Below are 16,179 nucleotides of genomic sequence, written 5' to 3'. Positions count from 1 at the left end.
TGCTGACTCGAAAGACGCGGGTTCGATCCCGGCTGCGTCGGCCGAATTTCTTTGGAGGAGAAATTCTAGAGGCCCGTGTACTGTGCGATGTCAGTGCACGTTAAAGAACCCCAGGTGGTCGAAATTTCCAGAGCCCTCCACTACGGCGTCTCTCATAGCCTTAGTCGCTTTGGGACGTTAAACACCATAAACCAAACCAAACCAAACCAAACTTTTTTTTTTTTTACAGGCAAGATAGCTTTGTTACAATCTGCTGTGGTGCTCAAATGTGGATAGCCTTGAAATAATCCTTTTAACCTGTTCAGTAAAATCTGTCAAGAACTACTATTATACATACGCATTATAATGAAACCATTCCACTGATCAAGACAGCAATTAGGCCCACATGTACAAATGCAACAAAAAGGAAATGAAACATAACACTGTAATCCAAGGGCACAAATTTATGAACACAAAGAAGGAGGCAGACAAAGAAACACTTTGGTCTACCAGTTCCTCCAGCTGCCCTGCAATGCGACCACCTTGCCCGCAACATAACTTAACACCAATAATGTTGTATAATACAGTACTTGTTTCGTAGAACATAGCGTCTTGCAGATATTATGTGATGTGTCAATTCTTGTCAGATGATTTCCTCTTCAGTTCACTTCTTCTTGGACACCTTCTTTTTCGATAATGATGACTCGGAGTCTGTCTTCATCTGAGAAGCCTCTGCAGACTCAATGTGTTCCTCAAGCTTCCGCAAAATTGACCTAAGCTCATCCTAGAACAAAAAAAGTGTCCCAAGGAAGAAAACAAGAGGTAATGCACTAAGTAACATTGTGATGAAGTCAACACAGAAATCATTATTACTCATCAAGCATATACACTTTACTTGCTTTCGCCGATGGCAAAAGTAAGGTACTTTCAGCACATAACAAGATGAGAGGTATCAAATAAATTGCACAAGAACACAACTACTTCATAAGAGGACAAGGCGAAGAGACCACTTTATGACTGAGTAGCAGAATGAAATTATGCAGCTGCAAATGAATGCCACCGCTCAAGGTGCAGCTCCACAACTGTGATTTGGTTACCATGCATGAGCCCTCAAAGCCTGTCAGTGGCACATTCCAAGGTAGGCCTGAGCTTTGCTTTATTAACAAAACTGCACTTTTCATTACTTTGACCTCAAATCATTTACCTGTAGCCAACAAAATCATGAAAAGTTCAGAGTAAATGTGCAAAGTGAACATATGAATGAAGACCAAAGTAAAAATGTCTCATCCATGTACACTATACTTATTCCCCTATCACAAGATAAAAAATAATGCTATTTCTGGATGACAGCAATGACAATGGGAGCACTACCACTTGAGGAAAATGTGTGCAAATAATTATTACGTAATAAATTACTTTAAATGTCCCATTCAAAAGCTACAATTCGAAACAATTTTATTCATAAAACACACATGCAACAAGTTGAAGTCAGCAAGAGGTTGAGATGAGAACAAATATGATAGCAGATGTAAACAAAACATTACCAGTCAATGAATCCAAACAGCAGAAGTGCCTAGTGTTATCTAGCTGCTTTCTGAAAAGAAATTAGAATTTGCTCCCCAAACAGCCATGCTCTTAATGTAGTAGTACAAGAAGATGGTGCATCATCTCACACTAAACATACTGAACTTACAATGAATCTGGGACACGCAGAGGGGCAAGGCGAGAAGGAAAGGGGGGGGGGGGGGGGGGGACGTGCACAAACGCCAATGAAAGCATAATGTCAATACCATGTCATAGGCATAGAGAAGCTTCCAGGACTTCATGTTCTTTCTTTGCAGGCAATGCACAGCATGCTCCAAGCAATACAGGCAGTCGTCTTGCAAGTTTACAACCTGTAAAGTGTAAAGCCATTACTCTACAAGCACATCATCTCTTCAATGTTTTCATGAAGATTAATGCATTTTCAAAAAGGCTCAACAAACTACATGCATTTAATGCAAAGAATAACAAAAGAAGTAACAGCTGACAGTGATGCAGAGTAGGATAAAGCACGAGATACTAATGTGCATATGCCTGTAACTAGATCCTACAATTGTCAATTAGCAGTGCTGTGTCCTGGAACTGCTGCCTCCCGACTTCTGCTGGGCTGCTTGCAGTGCCCTTTCTGGGCCTCTCACACAGGTGCACATCTTATCTGCAATAAACCCTCCTTTACAAAAATATGTACATCTCAAAATATCAAAAGTTTTCCATATCACACAATAAACTCCAATAGATACAATGTGTTGGTCCAATTACTTCGAAAGGTTTAAATGGCAAAATTTGGTTGTCTTGAAATCTGTCCTGCGAAAATTCTAAGAAAGAAAAAAAAGAAGGAAGGGAGCACCAGACACAGCTGTTTGTGTGGCCTGCAAGGTCACACCTCGAAACATGCCACAAACCAACAAACACATACGTGCAACAAGCTAGTGTGCCCCTTGCCACTGCTCTGTACCCCTAAGTACTTTGCACAATTCTGTTGCCAGCACAATTCTGGTGCCAAAGCAGGGCAGACCAGAAGAGGAACCATGCGGGAAGAAGCAGGAGCCTCTAAACCCCCCGTTCCTTCTGCGGGTAGTGCCGCTGTTTTGAGTGAACGCACAGATAGAGAAGGCCACTGCCACCACTGCATTTTCAACCCAATCACATGCTGGCCTTTGTTGGCTGGGTTTCTTGAGCTGTTGTGCTACTACACAGGACTCCTTTTATGACAGTTAAGTGATTGGCCAGCACACTGGAATCAGCGATGAAAAATATAGAAAAGAAATTTTCGAACTGCACAGCACAGCAAAAATTCTGGTATTCTGCTTACCTCTCAACCCCTCATTTATCATGGAATTTTTCGACATTTCTACATTAACGAGGGTTTCCTTTGCAACTCCTCCCTCCTTATTTCTCACACTGCTAAACAAGCGTAGCTGGCACACATACACTGTCACATTCCATTTTCCTACATCTACATAAGCTGCTTAAACCAGTTTCGTGACCAGCAGGGACACCTGTCAGACCTCACCACATGGAACATTTTTTGGCACGTTGGTGGCTTTAAAAGATAAGCACAATTTATTTTTTTATTTATTTATTTATTTCAAAATACTGCAGGCCAGCGTTGGCCCAAGCAGGAGGGGCATAAGAAAACACAAATTACAACACCACGTGAAAACATTTCATGTGACACACAGCAAAAATGGTACTTAAAAGATGAACATAGCAACGACAAAGAGAAATGCATGCTTAAAATTGAATACAGGAGAGTCACTTCCTTTTTACTCAAGCAAAAATGTTTTTAGCGCCTGTTCTACGTCAGCAGAGTTAAAAATCGATTCAGGGAGTGCGTTCCAATCTGTTATTGTTTGAGGGAAGAAACTGTGCTTAAATGAGTTTGTTTTAACGAAAAGAGGCTGCAAGGAGTGCTCCCTAGTATGGCGGGTCCTTCGAGCAGTGGAATGCTTGATGAATGAAGGGGGAGAAATGTTAAGCTTGCCTGAGATCATTTTATGAAGTAAAGAAATACGGTTAAGTTTTCTGCGTGTACGAAGCAACGGAATGCTATTGTCTTTCATGAGCTGTGTTGGGGAGTCATACCTTCTATATTTATTAAAAATGAAACATACTGCCTTCCTTTGGATGAGCTCTAGTTGATAAATATGTTTCTTGGTACGCGGGTCCCAAATTTCACAAGAGTACTCAAGTTTGGACCTGACAAAAGTTTTGCGTCTCAAGAAACACAGCTGAGAAAAAGCGGCTGAACAGACCTCAGAAATATGAGTGCCCCAGGTTAATCGGCTGTTAAGAGTAATTCCTAGATATTTGTACTGTGAGACCTCTCGGATGTGACTGTGGTGAAGGCAATATTGGTAATTACTAACATTTTTTTTTCTCGTAACTCGGAGAAGCGCACTCTTATCAATGTTTAAATCCATGTCCCATTCTTCACACCAGCGACATATTTTGAGCAAAGAATCTTGAAGCAATTGATGATCTGCAATTGAGGTTATTTCTTTATATACAGCGCAGTCATCCGCGAACAACCTTATTGACACAGACGGAGGAATGTAAAATTCAATAGCAAATTCTGCTCCAGGATTGTTAGTTTGCTTCATATTACTTGTGGAACACTGCCTGCAAGCCATTCACACTCAACAGACCTTCTTAGAATGGGCATACGTGTAGGCCTTATGGGCAACTACTTCTTTAATCACTTCACACTACTGAAATTTATCATCTCATTTAAAGCAGGAACACCTACCATTGAGACATGACAATTGATGCGGCAGAAATCACACTCATGATTGCTATCCTCAGGTCGCAATCGTGGTCTTTTTGGTTTTTTGGGGTCAGCTGCATCTTCAGCAGAAAGGCGCTCAAATGTCTTGAGGCCCATTTCCACAAGCTGAGTACGATACCGTTGTTCTTTTTCACTGCATGGAAAGGCAAGATAACATTTTTCCATAGCAGCCCCAACAGCACTTTTATGCTGAGCATAAAAAAATGATGACAGGCATGTTCTGCTGCAGAAAGTAAAAAAAAATCTTGGAAAAAAAATGAACAAAAACAAATGGACCAATACATGCAACAAGTTGCCTTTGTGTAACGCTAGCTATGGCACTGCCTGCTCCCGAATCCAGAGTTGGAGTGCATGTACACAACATGCCCACTACATTTATGAAGAGTGTGGAGACACTTCGGTTTGCATTATTCAGCGCCATCTGGGAAGACCAGCAGGCCACCCCATAGCTGCAATGAGCAGATGCAGGCTGTAGATGAAATAATCGAAATGACTAGCAAACATCCCCAAGAATCCTTTGGCCACAGAATACAACTGTTCCTGCAGCAACACAAAGGCAGTCATTGATGCTAAAGATGGTTTTATTTTATGAAATTCGAGAATATGCATAAAAGTGCATGTATACTAACAAGTTTCGAAACTCTGCTCTACCTGAGAGCATCCACACATACTCAAAACCACCTCTTTTAGCTTACTTTCAATAATGAGTGTCATTTTCTCACACAAAATGCAAAAAGTTCAAGCACAGTTTTTCTTGCAGTAATTTTAGCATAAATGCTACTTTTTCAACATTGCAGCTTGAATATTTTAAAACCAGGGCTCAAATGCTTCCTGCTTTGCATTTATACCCCATAAAGATTCTTGTACTCCTCAACTCCTGCAAACAGCACAAATAAGGCAAGGTGTTTTAATAAAGGGCCGAGGCTCGGGTACATATACTTGAAATATTAAGGCATAGCTTCCAACTTACGGCAAGGTTCAAAAATAAAACTCTCAAGACATACCACATCTTCTGAAGCAGTGGAAGAGTCCAACGGCAGGTCTCCAGGTTTTCTCGCAGTTCACTTGCAATTCCCAAGAGCAGTTTCTCAAAGGAAAATGTTGGTGGTTCACAGCTTGCCTTCATATGCTGCAGGCAAATAACGACAATGTTGCTACATCAAAGCAGTTTTAACATATCTTCGCACAGTGAAGAAATTGCTGCCCCGCGGCAGTATAAAAAGTCCACAACGTAATAAACCGAGGCAGAACCCAACTTCAGATTAGTCAAAAGGAGGCCTTAAGAAAGAAAGGATTGGTCCTGTGGGCACTGTGACCATTACACAAGCTGGACAGGACAGGGTTGCCCCTTCTCCTTTTAAGCATTTCTAAGTTGTGCCATGAAATATCAGCTGTAACCAGAACAGCTGACCAAAAGTTTCCAGCAGGCATACTAAAACTGCACTGGTTCTGCTATGTGAAAATCACCTCTGTACACCAAACCAAGCAGAGTAACCAGAGCTACAGTGAGCACACAACACCATACAGAGTGTTTCACCTAAGACTTTCTGCATTTTTAAAAATAAGCTATTTGAATTAGATGCACGCTTTTTCTGGCATAGCATTGTCAGCAGTGTAGTACATGATAATGAAGCTATGACATGCTAACTAGCAGGCTTGTTAACCAATATTTAATAGTTAACTTTTAAACTACAGTCAAGTCCACTTATAACAATACTGGTTATAACAATATATCGGATATAACAATGGTCGGTCATGGCACCATCAGCTTTGCCATGTGTTCTATGGTAAAATAAACTGCTTATAGCAATGCTGTCAAGGCACATTATTGGTTATAACAATTAAATCTGGTAATTGAGTGTCAACCATTACAGAAAAAGAAAAGAAATGCTACAACCACACCAGCAAAACCATGCTTACAACACAAAAGCATGCATGTGTGGGGCCGACCAATGGACTAAGCTGGCGCAGCAACGCCACGAAAGCAAAAGAGGCAGGCGTCATCGCGTCAGGAGAGCTGCTGCATTGCTGCACTGGCTACGCACGCCATGCGTACTTCTAATCAGTCAGTGCAGTGCACGTGCATGCAGCCAGCGCGGTTTTTCTCTTGTCAGCTGTCACCGCACCCTTGGTTCTGGTTTGGTTTATGGGGTTTAACGTCCCAAAGCGACTAAGGCTATGAGAGACGCCGTAGTGGAGGGCTCCGGAAATTTCGACCACCTGGGGTTCTTTAACGTGCACTGACATCGCACAGTACACGGGCCTCTAGAATTTCTCCTCCAAAGAAATTCTAGCCGCCGCGGCCGGGATCGAACCCGCGTCTTTTGGGTCAGCAGCCGAGCACCATAACTGCTGAGCCACCGCGACGGCCGCACCCTTGGTTCTGCATGCTTCTCGAATTTCCCATAAGAATAGCTTCCAAAAAGTCGGCTTGATTCCTGTGATGTGGAGGTGCGCAAAGCTCCCGGTGGCGCAGTGATGGCGGTGCTTTGGTCATCGGTGAACGGTGAACATTGTTCCGGTTCCCTAAGTTCAATTTAACGAGCTTTTACAGGCATTAGAACAATCAAACCCCTCTGGGTATTTACTGTCAATAAATGCTCTGAAGTTTGTCATCCTTTCTTTTTTTTTCGGCACAACCCTGTTATAACAATTATTGGTTATAACAATGGTATTTCCATGGCACTTTAATATTGTTATAAGTGGGCTTGACTGAGAGGCATGTAGCACACCATAAGTAATGTCCATATCCGTTTTTAGAATTTCAAGAACGCGATTATCCTCGGCGCTGTGGCCCAACAAATTTTTGCTATCTCGACGAATTAGGTTCACTGGAGAGGTTGCTTTGCCTGCAAGCTTCTCAAACCGCATGTATTTTGGCGCGATGTAGGCGAAATTTGTTGGGCCACAGCGCCGAGGATAATCGCCTTCTCGAAATTCTAAAAACGGATATGGACATTACTTACGGTGGGCTACATGCCCCTCAATAATTAAGGAGCCCAACGGTAATAGTTTAAAAGTTAACTAATAAATATTGGTTAACAAGCCTGCTAGTTCGCACGTCTTAGCTGCATTATGATGTACTACACCACTGACAATGCTATGCCAGAAAAAGCGCGCATCTAATTCAAATACCTTATTTTTAAAAATTGCAGAAAGTCTTAGGTGAAGCACCCTGTATACACTGTATGTACTATATACTATATATATATGCTATATACATACCTCGGCAAAATCACAAGTCCTCACTATGGCTCACTCAAACCATAACGACTCATGATTCACTGGGCTCACGCACTCATTTGGTATCATGACTCATCTGGGCTCGCTCTTTTGGGGTCATGACTCATCTGGACTCACTCACTCCTTTCGACTCACAACTCATTTGGGCACACTACTCATTTCGACTCGTGACTCACATGAGCATGGGATTGCGCTGTGTAATATGGGCTCGAGGCATGTAAAATACGCGCGACAAAGGAGCTCCGCCTTCCACACAGAGGCACGGTCAAAGCTTTTGACACATCTTCAGCCGCTCATTACAGCACTTGCATAAACTAGAGGGACAAAACACCGTCTTCCTAGTCTTCCATGGGATCATTTGCTTCGGTCGCCCACAGAAATCGAGAAACTGCAGCACCCTCAAGCATCCTTGGTTGTGGCAGTAAATATTTCTTCCGCTCCGCTGTCAGCAAATGAGACGGTAAAAAAGAAATAAGTGCGCACCGTTATCATGAAAACACGGATCATGATCTGAGCCCAAGCCCCGACTCACGAATCAGATCATGAGTCCAGACCATACGTTGGCAAAATCATGAGTGCTTACTCAGGGTCCCTCACAAAAGTTTGGTCAGCCTATGGGCTCACTGAAACTCACACGACACCCACAGCCCTGGGCTTACTCAAACTCATGAACTCAAACTCATTGAGGCTCAAAACTGAATTGCGTTCACTCCAACTTGTGACACATCCATGGTCAGCCACCGTGTTATAACTCACTACTCGCTTTGACTTTTGACCCATCTGGGCTCACTCACTCATTTTGACTCGCGACTCACAGATCTGGACTTACTCAATTCGACTCATGGCTCATCTGGGTTCACTCACTCATCTCAATTCATGACTCATTCAGGCTCACTCGTTTTGACTCAAGACACACACGGGCTCACTGAAGCATCCAGGTGGCATGCCACCAAGCCGACCAAGACGCGTGAGAAGGGACGCCCGCTGCCCCACGCAGCAACGTGGTGGAACTTGGTCAGAGCTTCCGACACACCCCCAAGCGTCTCATTACCGCACCCACACCCATGTAAGCTAGCAAAAGGGAAGGGACCAAATGCAGTCTTCCTTGCTTCCACGGAATCCTCTTCTTCGGTTGCCCAAAGATGTTGCCAAGCTGCCTTGCCCTCAAGCGTTCTTGGTCAAGGCAGTAAATCTTTCTTCCTCTCTGCTGTCAGCAAATAGGAAAAAAAAAATAATCACGCACCGTCATCCCGAAAACACAGACCATGATATGAGCCTGAGCCTAGACTCATGACTAAGATCATGATCTGAATCTGAGCATGAGTGAGCCCAAGTGGGTCCGCCGACGTATGGTCCGAACTCGCTCACAACTGAGATCATGATCTAAATGCGAGTCCTCAGATGCATGAGCTGATCATGATCTAAATGTGAGCCTGAGTGAGCCCAGGTGAGTCCACCGACTTATGGCTATAATACAGCCACACTATATATCCTGCCTTCAGACTACTCCAAAAAGAACTATTGTGCTGCAAAGAGCAGAACTTCCCTCCAGCTATTGAGGAAGAAAAGATTAGGAGAGGCTCTCACTATCCGAGCTGCATGAAAAAAAAATGTGCTGGAAGTCGCATGCCTTGGCAAACAGTACTGGGAGCCTTTGGCCGATGGCACAACCACTATTAATGCTGGGCGCAGTGGTGTTGTCTGTTTCATTGTTTGCTGCGCATGTGCAAGCGCGCTGAGATGGCGACCAACTTTCGAGGAGGAGCCTCCACGTCCAGCTTCAATAAAATGTGACGTAACGCCATCTTCTTCCTTCCTCCATGTCTCCGGCTCATATTACTTTGTGAAAAAATTAGTGGAATGATAAATTACAGCAAACTTAGGGTTTCCAACTTTTTATAGTAAGAAAGCAATGGTTTCTATAAAACTTCTAGAAAGTTTATGATGTAACGCTAGACTCAGCAGAACCTCTTATATTTACTTACTTATATTTATTTAGACTTCTTGTACGTTTCACCTATATTATGTACCTTAAGCTTTGTGATGCAGTTTTGTTTTTCATACACATGTACATGCACTCAGTATTAGTCGTTCGTGTTTCCTCTGGTCAACCTGCTAGACGCAGAAAAGGGTATATGTAATGCATATGTAATGTAATGCTGGGTATATGTAACCATCGAAGATGCCGCAATGCGCTGATCACGACGGCGTTTCGTTCCCATCAATGAACAAGCAGTCAGAATTGCAAGAAAAGATGCCAGTCGTAGATGGATGTGATCATTTCGTTCTACTAAAGTTCAGCAGTTACGTTTTACGTCTGCAGCCTCCCCGATGCTGAGCATTAGCGGCAGTAATCCTCCACGAGTGCGCAATAAGCTTGGCGTTATTACACGCTAAAGGCACCTTTCCCACTGATGCAAATATACACTTCAGCAACATCGAGTCCCTGCGCTGCCGCTGAATTTTTCGCGCCTCCGCAGGTAATATAATATCTTGCTTCAATGCTGCCGAGAACGGCTGAAGTGATAGAGCAGTAGGGCTGCGTGTTTATCTTTGCATCTGTCCTATCAGATAATCTTTTCCGTAGCTCTCTTGGAAATAAAAACAGGAGGGGGGGGTCAAACACCCTCTGCAATAAATATGCTGTGGAGTTGCGACTCAACAAGCGATCCAATGAACACAGCCAAGCGATGCCTGCGTTCGAATACCTGCGGCGTCCGATCTCGTCGATAACGCCACCGCTAGCCAGAATATATAAAGGGTTCGCTGACAATAAATTGATGTTTGTTGGTTTGAAGCATATATGATTGTCTGCTGTGTTCTTCCTTCAGTGCGTCTGCCTCGACACGGTGGCAGCGACGCGACTTATGGCAGCAACTACCTTAGTGCAGAGGCTCGAAGACAGCCAGAATGCAGGATCTTCCGGAACAACGCGTCAACCTTGCCTTTCTTTAGTGTGTAGCTGGGTTCGCACCCCGACATGGCTGTGACTTGCGTACTGACTGACCCCCGAGCTTTGAAAGTGCGATAAAAAGAAACCATCTATGTGGCAATACTCGAAACCGAAACCACATAAAGTAAGAGGGGAAGCAACCCAGAAACACTACATGCGCGAGACGAATACTTCAAAATTTTGAATACCGAAAATTCGATTCAAAGCGGATATCAAATACCATGCTATTCTAGCAAATATTTGAAATTATCGGATATTCGCATACCCTATAATCACTGTCTTCTTTAATTTGAACCCCCGGTGTGTAATCTGCATGTACTCCAGCAGCAGGGTGTACCGTATTTACTCGAATGTAAGTCGACCCCCACATATCTGATATCAGGAAAAAAAAAAAACCTTGGAGGTCCCTTAACATTCCCCTTTAATAGCAGAATATGATAGCATTATCTGGCCTCTGCCACTTATCCTCAGACGCTATTGGCTGCCGCGTGCAAGTGTGCCTGTGGGCACATTCCAAAACTAAAATGTATTAGTCACTGGACTACTCATCCACACTTACACCATCATCCTCACTAGCGCTGTCGCCGTGATCGCTGCTGCGGTCCCACAGCACATCGTTCTAACGTCGTCATCCAACGAAATCCTGCACTTCGCGAACAGCCACATCACGAAATCACATGGAACAGCTGAAAATTTTGCCTTGCTGCAGCCGCCACACCTCTATCACCCGTTCCGAGACATCGAACTTGCGGCCCGGCGTGCAGTTCGTGTCTTCAGCGTAAAGAATGACAGCCATCTTGAATGTAGACATGAACAAGCGCTGGACGCTTACTGGACCCAGAGCCCAAATAACGACTGTCGAAGCACTATGCTAAAAACTGGTAAAACGTGGCGGGCAGTTGTCAAATGTGTCAGAGCCAAAGCAAAACTACGCGTGAGCGGTGCTGGCTTTCCACGCAAAATACGACTTCGTTATACTGAGGTTTGACTGTAAATGGACCTCTAGAATCTCGCCTCCATCGAAATTCAACTGCAGCAGCCGAGCGCCATAACCACTGAGCCACCGCGGCAGCAATCACACCATCGGCCGCTGCGCGCGGGGACGGGGTGCCAGTCCTGCACATTGAAAGAGCAGCTGCTAAAGGCCAGCACCAAGAGGGATGCGACGGAGCCCCACAGCAAAAATGCAACCCCGCTGTAGCATCCGTGATATCTCGTTTGTCTCGCCTTTATTTTGGTTTCGATAGTAAGTCGACCCCTCCCACTTCGAATTTTCGAATGAAAAAACAAAAAACAAAAAAAAGCAGGTCGACCTACAATCGTGTGAATATGGTAAATGTGTGTACACAGTACTCTGTTAGCAGCACTCACTTCATATTCATTGATTAATGAAACACCATGTTTGATGTGCCTGTGTGTGTTTTCCTGAAAATACATTTGCTCTTGTCGTTACCTGAATTTATGCCTCTTCTCAATCACAACGCTGAGCATAAACCAGCTAACACTGGGTGCCAAACTCTACCCCCTTCTGCCTCGGTTCGGGAAGGTGCCTCGCATTTCTCTGGAGTTGTGACACTCACTGACATTTCCTGCTCACGCACTTTATTGCTTATTTGTAAGTACCCTGCATAGTTCATCGGTATTTCAGGCTTTTTTTTTTTTTTGCAGCAAACCTTAAAATACTTTCAATGATACAAATCTCACAGGGTCGCGAAAAAATTCGCATCATCCAAAAAGGACAAAATCCGTATGCAGAAGCATGAAAAATGCATTCACACAGACTTGTTTATGACTGATGGGATTTATTCATGGTTGCGCGGCCACAGCTCGTGGTGTGTACCAACCATGCGACTGGCGATTGCGACGTCGGCAGTGTGCAGGCTGTGAAGCACTGCTCACTGCTTGTGGTGTGTACAGCATGACTAGCAATCATGGTGTCAGGGATGTACGGGCAGTGCGTGAGGGTGCGGTCGTGGCTCACGTGTTCGTATCATCTGTAGTGGGGCAGGAGAGTATTCGGAACATCCAAAATTCCACTCACTGTACACAATGCACTCCGGCTGGGCGATTTCATGAATTTGTATCAACCGTGGTTCTATCATCGAGATTCCAGTGTTCACTACAGCTTCACAAGGGAAGTGACTCGTGCGTTAATAGCACCAGACAAGTTGCCACGTGGTGCCCATCACAGAGAACTATGTACATTACAACAAGCTGAGAAAATAATCTGTGCTGTCTCTATTCACAGACTGCACATTCACCAACTACTGGGCCCATCCAGTTGTCTCTGTGAACCACAGAAAAGGAAATGCCTGAGCTATGCTTCATACAATTGTAATGAGCAGTTGCCACTGTCACACAAACAGCGGTGCTCACCTCAAAGCATTCTGATGCCTGAAGTAGCCAGTCCTGGGTAGCAAAGTAAACAGACTCTGATACTGAGTAGCCACATGCAATGGTAGAGGTGAAGGCGCCTGGAAAAATAACCACAAACTGTCCTTTCTCCTGGACCAAACGACTTAGAGGGCAGCCATGTTCTACAAGCTGAGGCGGGGGTACCTGCCAAAAAAAGAAAAAGAAAAAGAGAGACATACATCACACCGGTAGAACAGTGTCCAGCAAAATCAGCTCCAAAAAGAAAGCAATAGGCTGAAGACTACATCACAACAATACTACTACCTTTTGCTTCAGCGTGACCTGTCCAGTAAACAACGTAAAAAGGTGAGCGGACCAAAAATACTGACAGCCAAAGCCATATGTACCAGATTTAAAACGCACAAGCACTCTAATGGGGTCATGCACTTTCGCCTGTTCCTTCATTATAGAGCATATGATGATGAGGAAAGTAGCACATAGGCTATACATTTATAGTTTTAAGGGGGGACACTGGTCTTAGACCTATTTTCCTTACTTTTAGTCCAATCCTAATGAAACTGTACCACCTTGCCCAGTTTTTTATACTGATTTCAGCAATGAAATTACCTTTCACATAAATTAGTCGGTTCCCAAGATAATTTTAATTAGCCATTCATTAGTACCTCGGTGCAAAAAAAACTGCTCAATAAAAAATCATTTTTAATCCATGGCTTCATAGTATGGTGATTAAAGAGTGCAATAAGCAAAACCATTTTTACTTATTACCCTCATTAGTAATTTTAGAGCACTTGGAATATCAACGTTCAAGGTGTGAATGTAATGCATCGATAAACTTTGCGAAATTACAAATTTTTGAAGTGTGATTGAACAAATCTGCTTCGATTATTGCACACACTGTGCCTTCAGCTTCCCTTAGCAAACAATATGACATGTCTATCTGTCCTAGATGTTGAGATACCGACATACTAAGACAGCCAGATGTCCAAAATTTTCATGCCATTAAATTGTCTGCTCCAGCATAAATTCAGCCCACACAATGATCTGAATTCAATATTATGGTCAAAATGCTGGTTTCTTAAGGGAAAAAATTGGTACGGTTGGAAAATAATAGCTGCAGATTCCACAAATCTCATTTTTTGAAAATCGATTTTTTGGTCATTTTTTGGTCTCAAAGACCAGTGTCCCCCCTTAACTTACAAAAACTTGAAACTAACAGTAACAGTAACAGAAACTAATTAACAGTATGTTTTCCCTTGCGACTGCATAACTAGAAGTATCAGTGCTCAGGTAAGAGCCCAAAGAGCTGGTAAGAGCTTCAGTTTTGCACATGAAGCATAGCACAAAAACTGAACGCAAAAGTTGACAAATTTCTAATTTATATTGTTGTGTTCATTAAATTTTGTCTACACTATGACAATCTGCAGCAACATGATGAAAGTAGGTTTGGTTTGGTTTATGGTGGTTTAACGTCCCAAAGTGACTCAGGCTATGAGGGACGCCGTAGTGAAGGGCTCCGGAAATTTCGACCACCTGGGGTTCTTTAACATGCACTGACATCGCACAGTACATGGGCCTCTAGAATTTCGCCTCCATCGAAATTCAGCCGCCGTGGCCAGGATTGAACCCGCGTCTTTCGGGTCAGCAGCCGAGCGCCATAACCACTGAGCCACCACGGTGGGGCTGATGAAAGTAGCAACATAACTTGATGTGACATAACTGAAAACATTGGATTCAAATAACAACAACTGACAAGGCTCTACACGAAGGAGGACATTGTGCGATAAGGCAAGAAGGTATTAAAAAGTCAACTGCAAGAATGTCATTTGAGAATGCTGCAAACAAGACTACACAAAGATGATTATTTCAAATTTATGAACACCAATTTTTTTATACCACAGAAGCGCAAGCCATGATTATGATTTCTGAAAAAATTCAAGAGCTGATAGGAAGTCCTGGGTGGGCTTGCTTACTTTCATTTGTAAATTCATGTAAAGGACAGGCCTCACAATCTAATCACTAATTACAGTAGAGTAGACTCCCGTTAAGACGAATTCTCGGATAAGATGAGCAATGTGAGAACATTTGGTTTGTTTCCCATAGGACTGAATGTAAAAAAAATCTGCATAAGATGAACTGTTTTGCATGTCCTTCGGTTAAGCCGAACTTTCGTAGCTACGGGCCGCCCAGATAGCTTCGGCAAATGGAGCCCTGGACTAAGGGCTCAAACCCTCTGGGGACCTCCCTCCTTACCTTCACTCAAAATAAAAGTTTTTTTTTTCTCTCTCTCTCTCCCTCGTGTCAATCGTGAACCACAGCGACCTTGCACAACGAAACTCATGGGGGTGTCTGCACAGGACAGTCAAGGATAGAAAAAAAATATATATATAAAATGCTCCTATGCAAGAAAGCGTGGCCTCACAAGATGGCTTGGCTTCTGCACATATCTGTGCAAAACTGTGGAGAAGCTTTCTTGCCAGCATAGAAAAGGCAGGATACCATTTTGTCTGCACTGGCGCAGAGCTCTGACATGATCAGATTTTGGCATTGCTGGTGTCTCACGTGCCGTGCATTGCCTCCAGCAGACTGAAAGGCGCATTATGCATAAAGTGCATCTGCTTGGTGATTTGGGGTTAAAAGCCTCTGGGGCCACATTTTTAAATGGCGCAGCGTTGCAACACTCATTATTGTGGCGCAGAGATGGCCGGATATCAGCATCGTGCGTTGCCTGCAGTATATGGATAGGCGCATGTTGTGTCCTGCTCATGAAATTGGTAACAGCTATGATGCAGAAGGAGCATGATAAGACAGAGATGCACGGCTGCCCTGCTGGACACCCTCGAAGAGCTTCGAACAGGATGGGACGTAAAATTCAGAAACACACACGCACACACACATTCGCACACAGTGGCTTCCCGCCCAGACTATGTATACTGCTCATGCAAAATCTGTCAGAAAAATCTGTCTCCATGAAAATTGCGCAGGATGTGCTACCAAGTTCACTTGCAAAATATTAATTACTGCGATCGCTAGTTGACGTCAAAAAAGCATGCAGTGAGAAAAAAAAAAAAGAGACGGTGAAAAAAGATAACTAGACCAGTGCCTTAGTAGTGTAACATGACCTTGTTTCTTACTCTCAGTTTTCAGCTTTCTTTGTGCATTCTATTCATGCACTATATCTGCAATCATCCTCTCCTTGAAAGGCTATTTTATTCAATGTTAACACATGTATGGACGCACATACCATGCTCATACATGTTTTTTAAGGGGCACTTCTTTTTAAGACTAACTTCGGATCAGG

The 16,179-nt window shown here is 43.6% G+C and overlaps 1 protein-coding gene across 3 annotated transcripts in view; it reads right to left on the bottom strand.

Moving 5' to 3' along the window:
* Nucleotides 1-428: 428 nt before the first annotated feature.
* Nucleotides 429-16,179, bottom strand: part of Jarid2 (Jumonji, AT rich interactive domain 2) — a 65,572-nt gene continuing 49,821 nt past the window's right edge. For all 3 annotated transcript variants that reach the window (XM_089580767.1, XM_089580768.1, XM_089580769.1), the window contains 5 exons: nucleotides 12,882-13,064; nucleotides 5,314-5,438; nucleotides 4,271-4,442; nucleotides 1,770-1,874; nucleotides 429-763 (listed from right to left, as the gene is read on the bottom strand). In XM_089580767.1, coding sequence (XP_089436893.1) covers nucleotides 644-763; nucleotides 1,770-1,874; nucleotides 4,271-4,442; nucleotides 5,314-5,438; nucleotides 12,882-13,064 — 705 coding nt within the window. In that variant the 3' untranslated portion in view covers nucleotides 429-643. The remainder of the gene's footprint in view (nucleotides 764-1,769; nucleotides 1,875-4,270; nucleotides 4,443-5,313; nucleotides 5,439-12,881; nucleotides 13,065-16,179) is intronic.

This window comes from Amblyomma mixtum, chromosome 3 (genome assembly GCF_055824585.1).
Source record: "Amblyomma mixtum isolate Tamu chromosome 3, ASM5582458v1, whole genome shotgun sequence".
Lineage (NCBI taxonomy): Eukaryota > Metazoa > Arthropoda > Arachnida > Ixodida > Ixodidae > Amblyomma > Amblyomma mixtum.
Note: the sequence above shows the minus strand (reverse complement) of the source record. Positions and strands in the feature narration are given on the sequence as shown.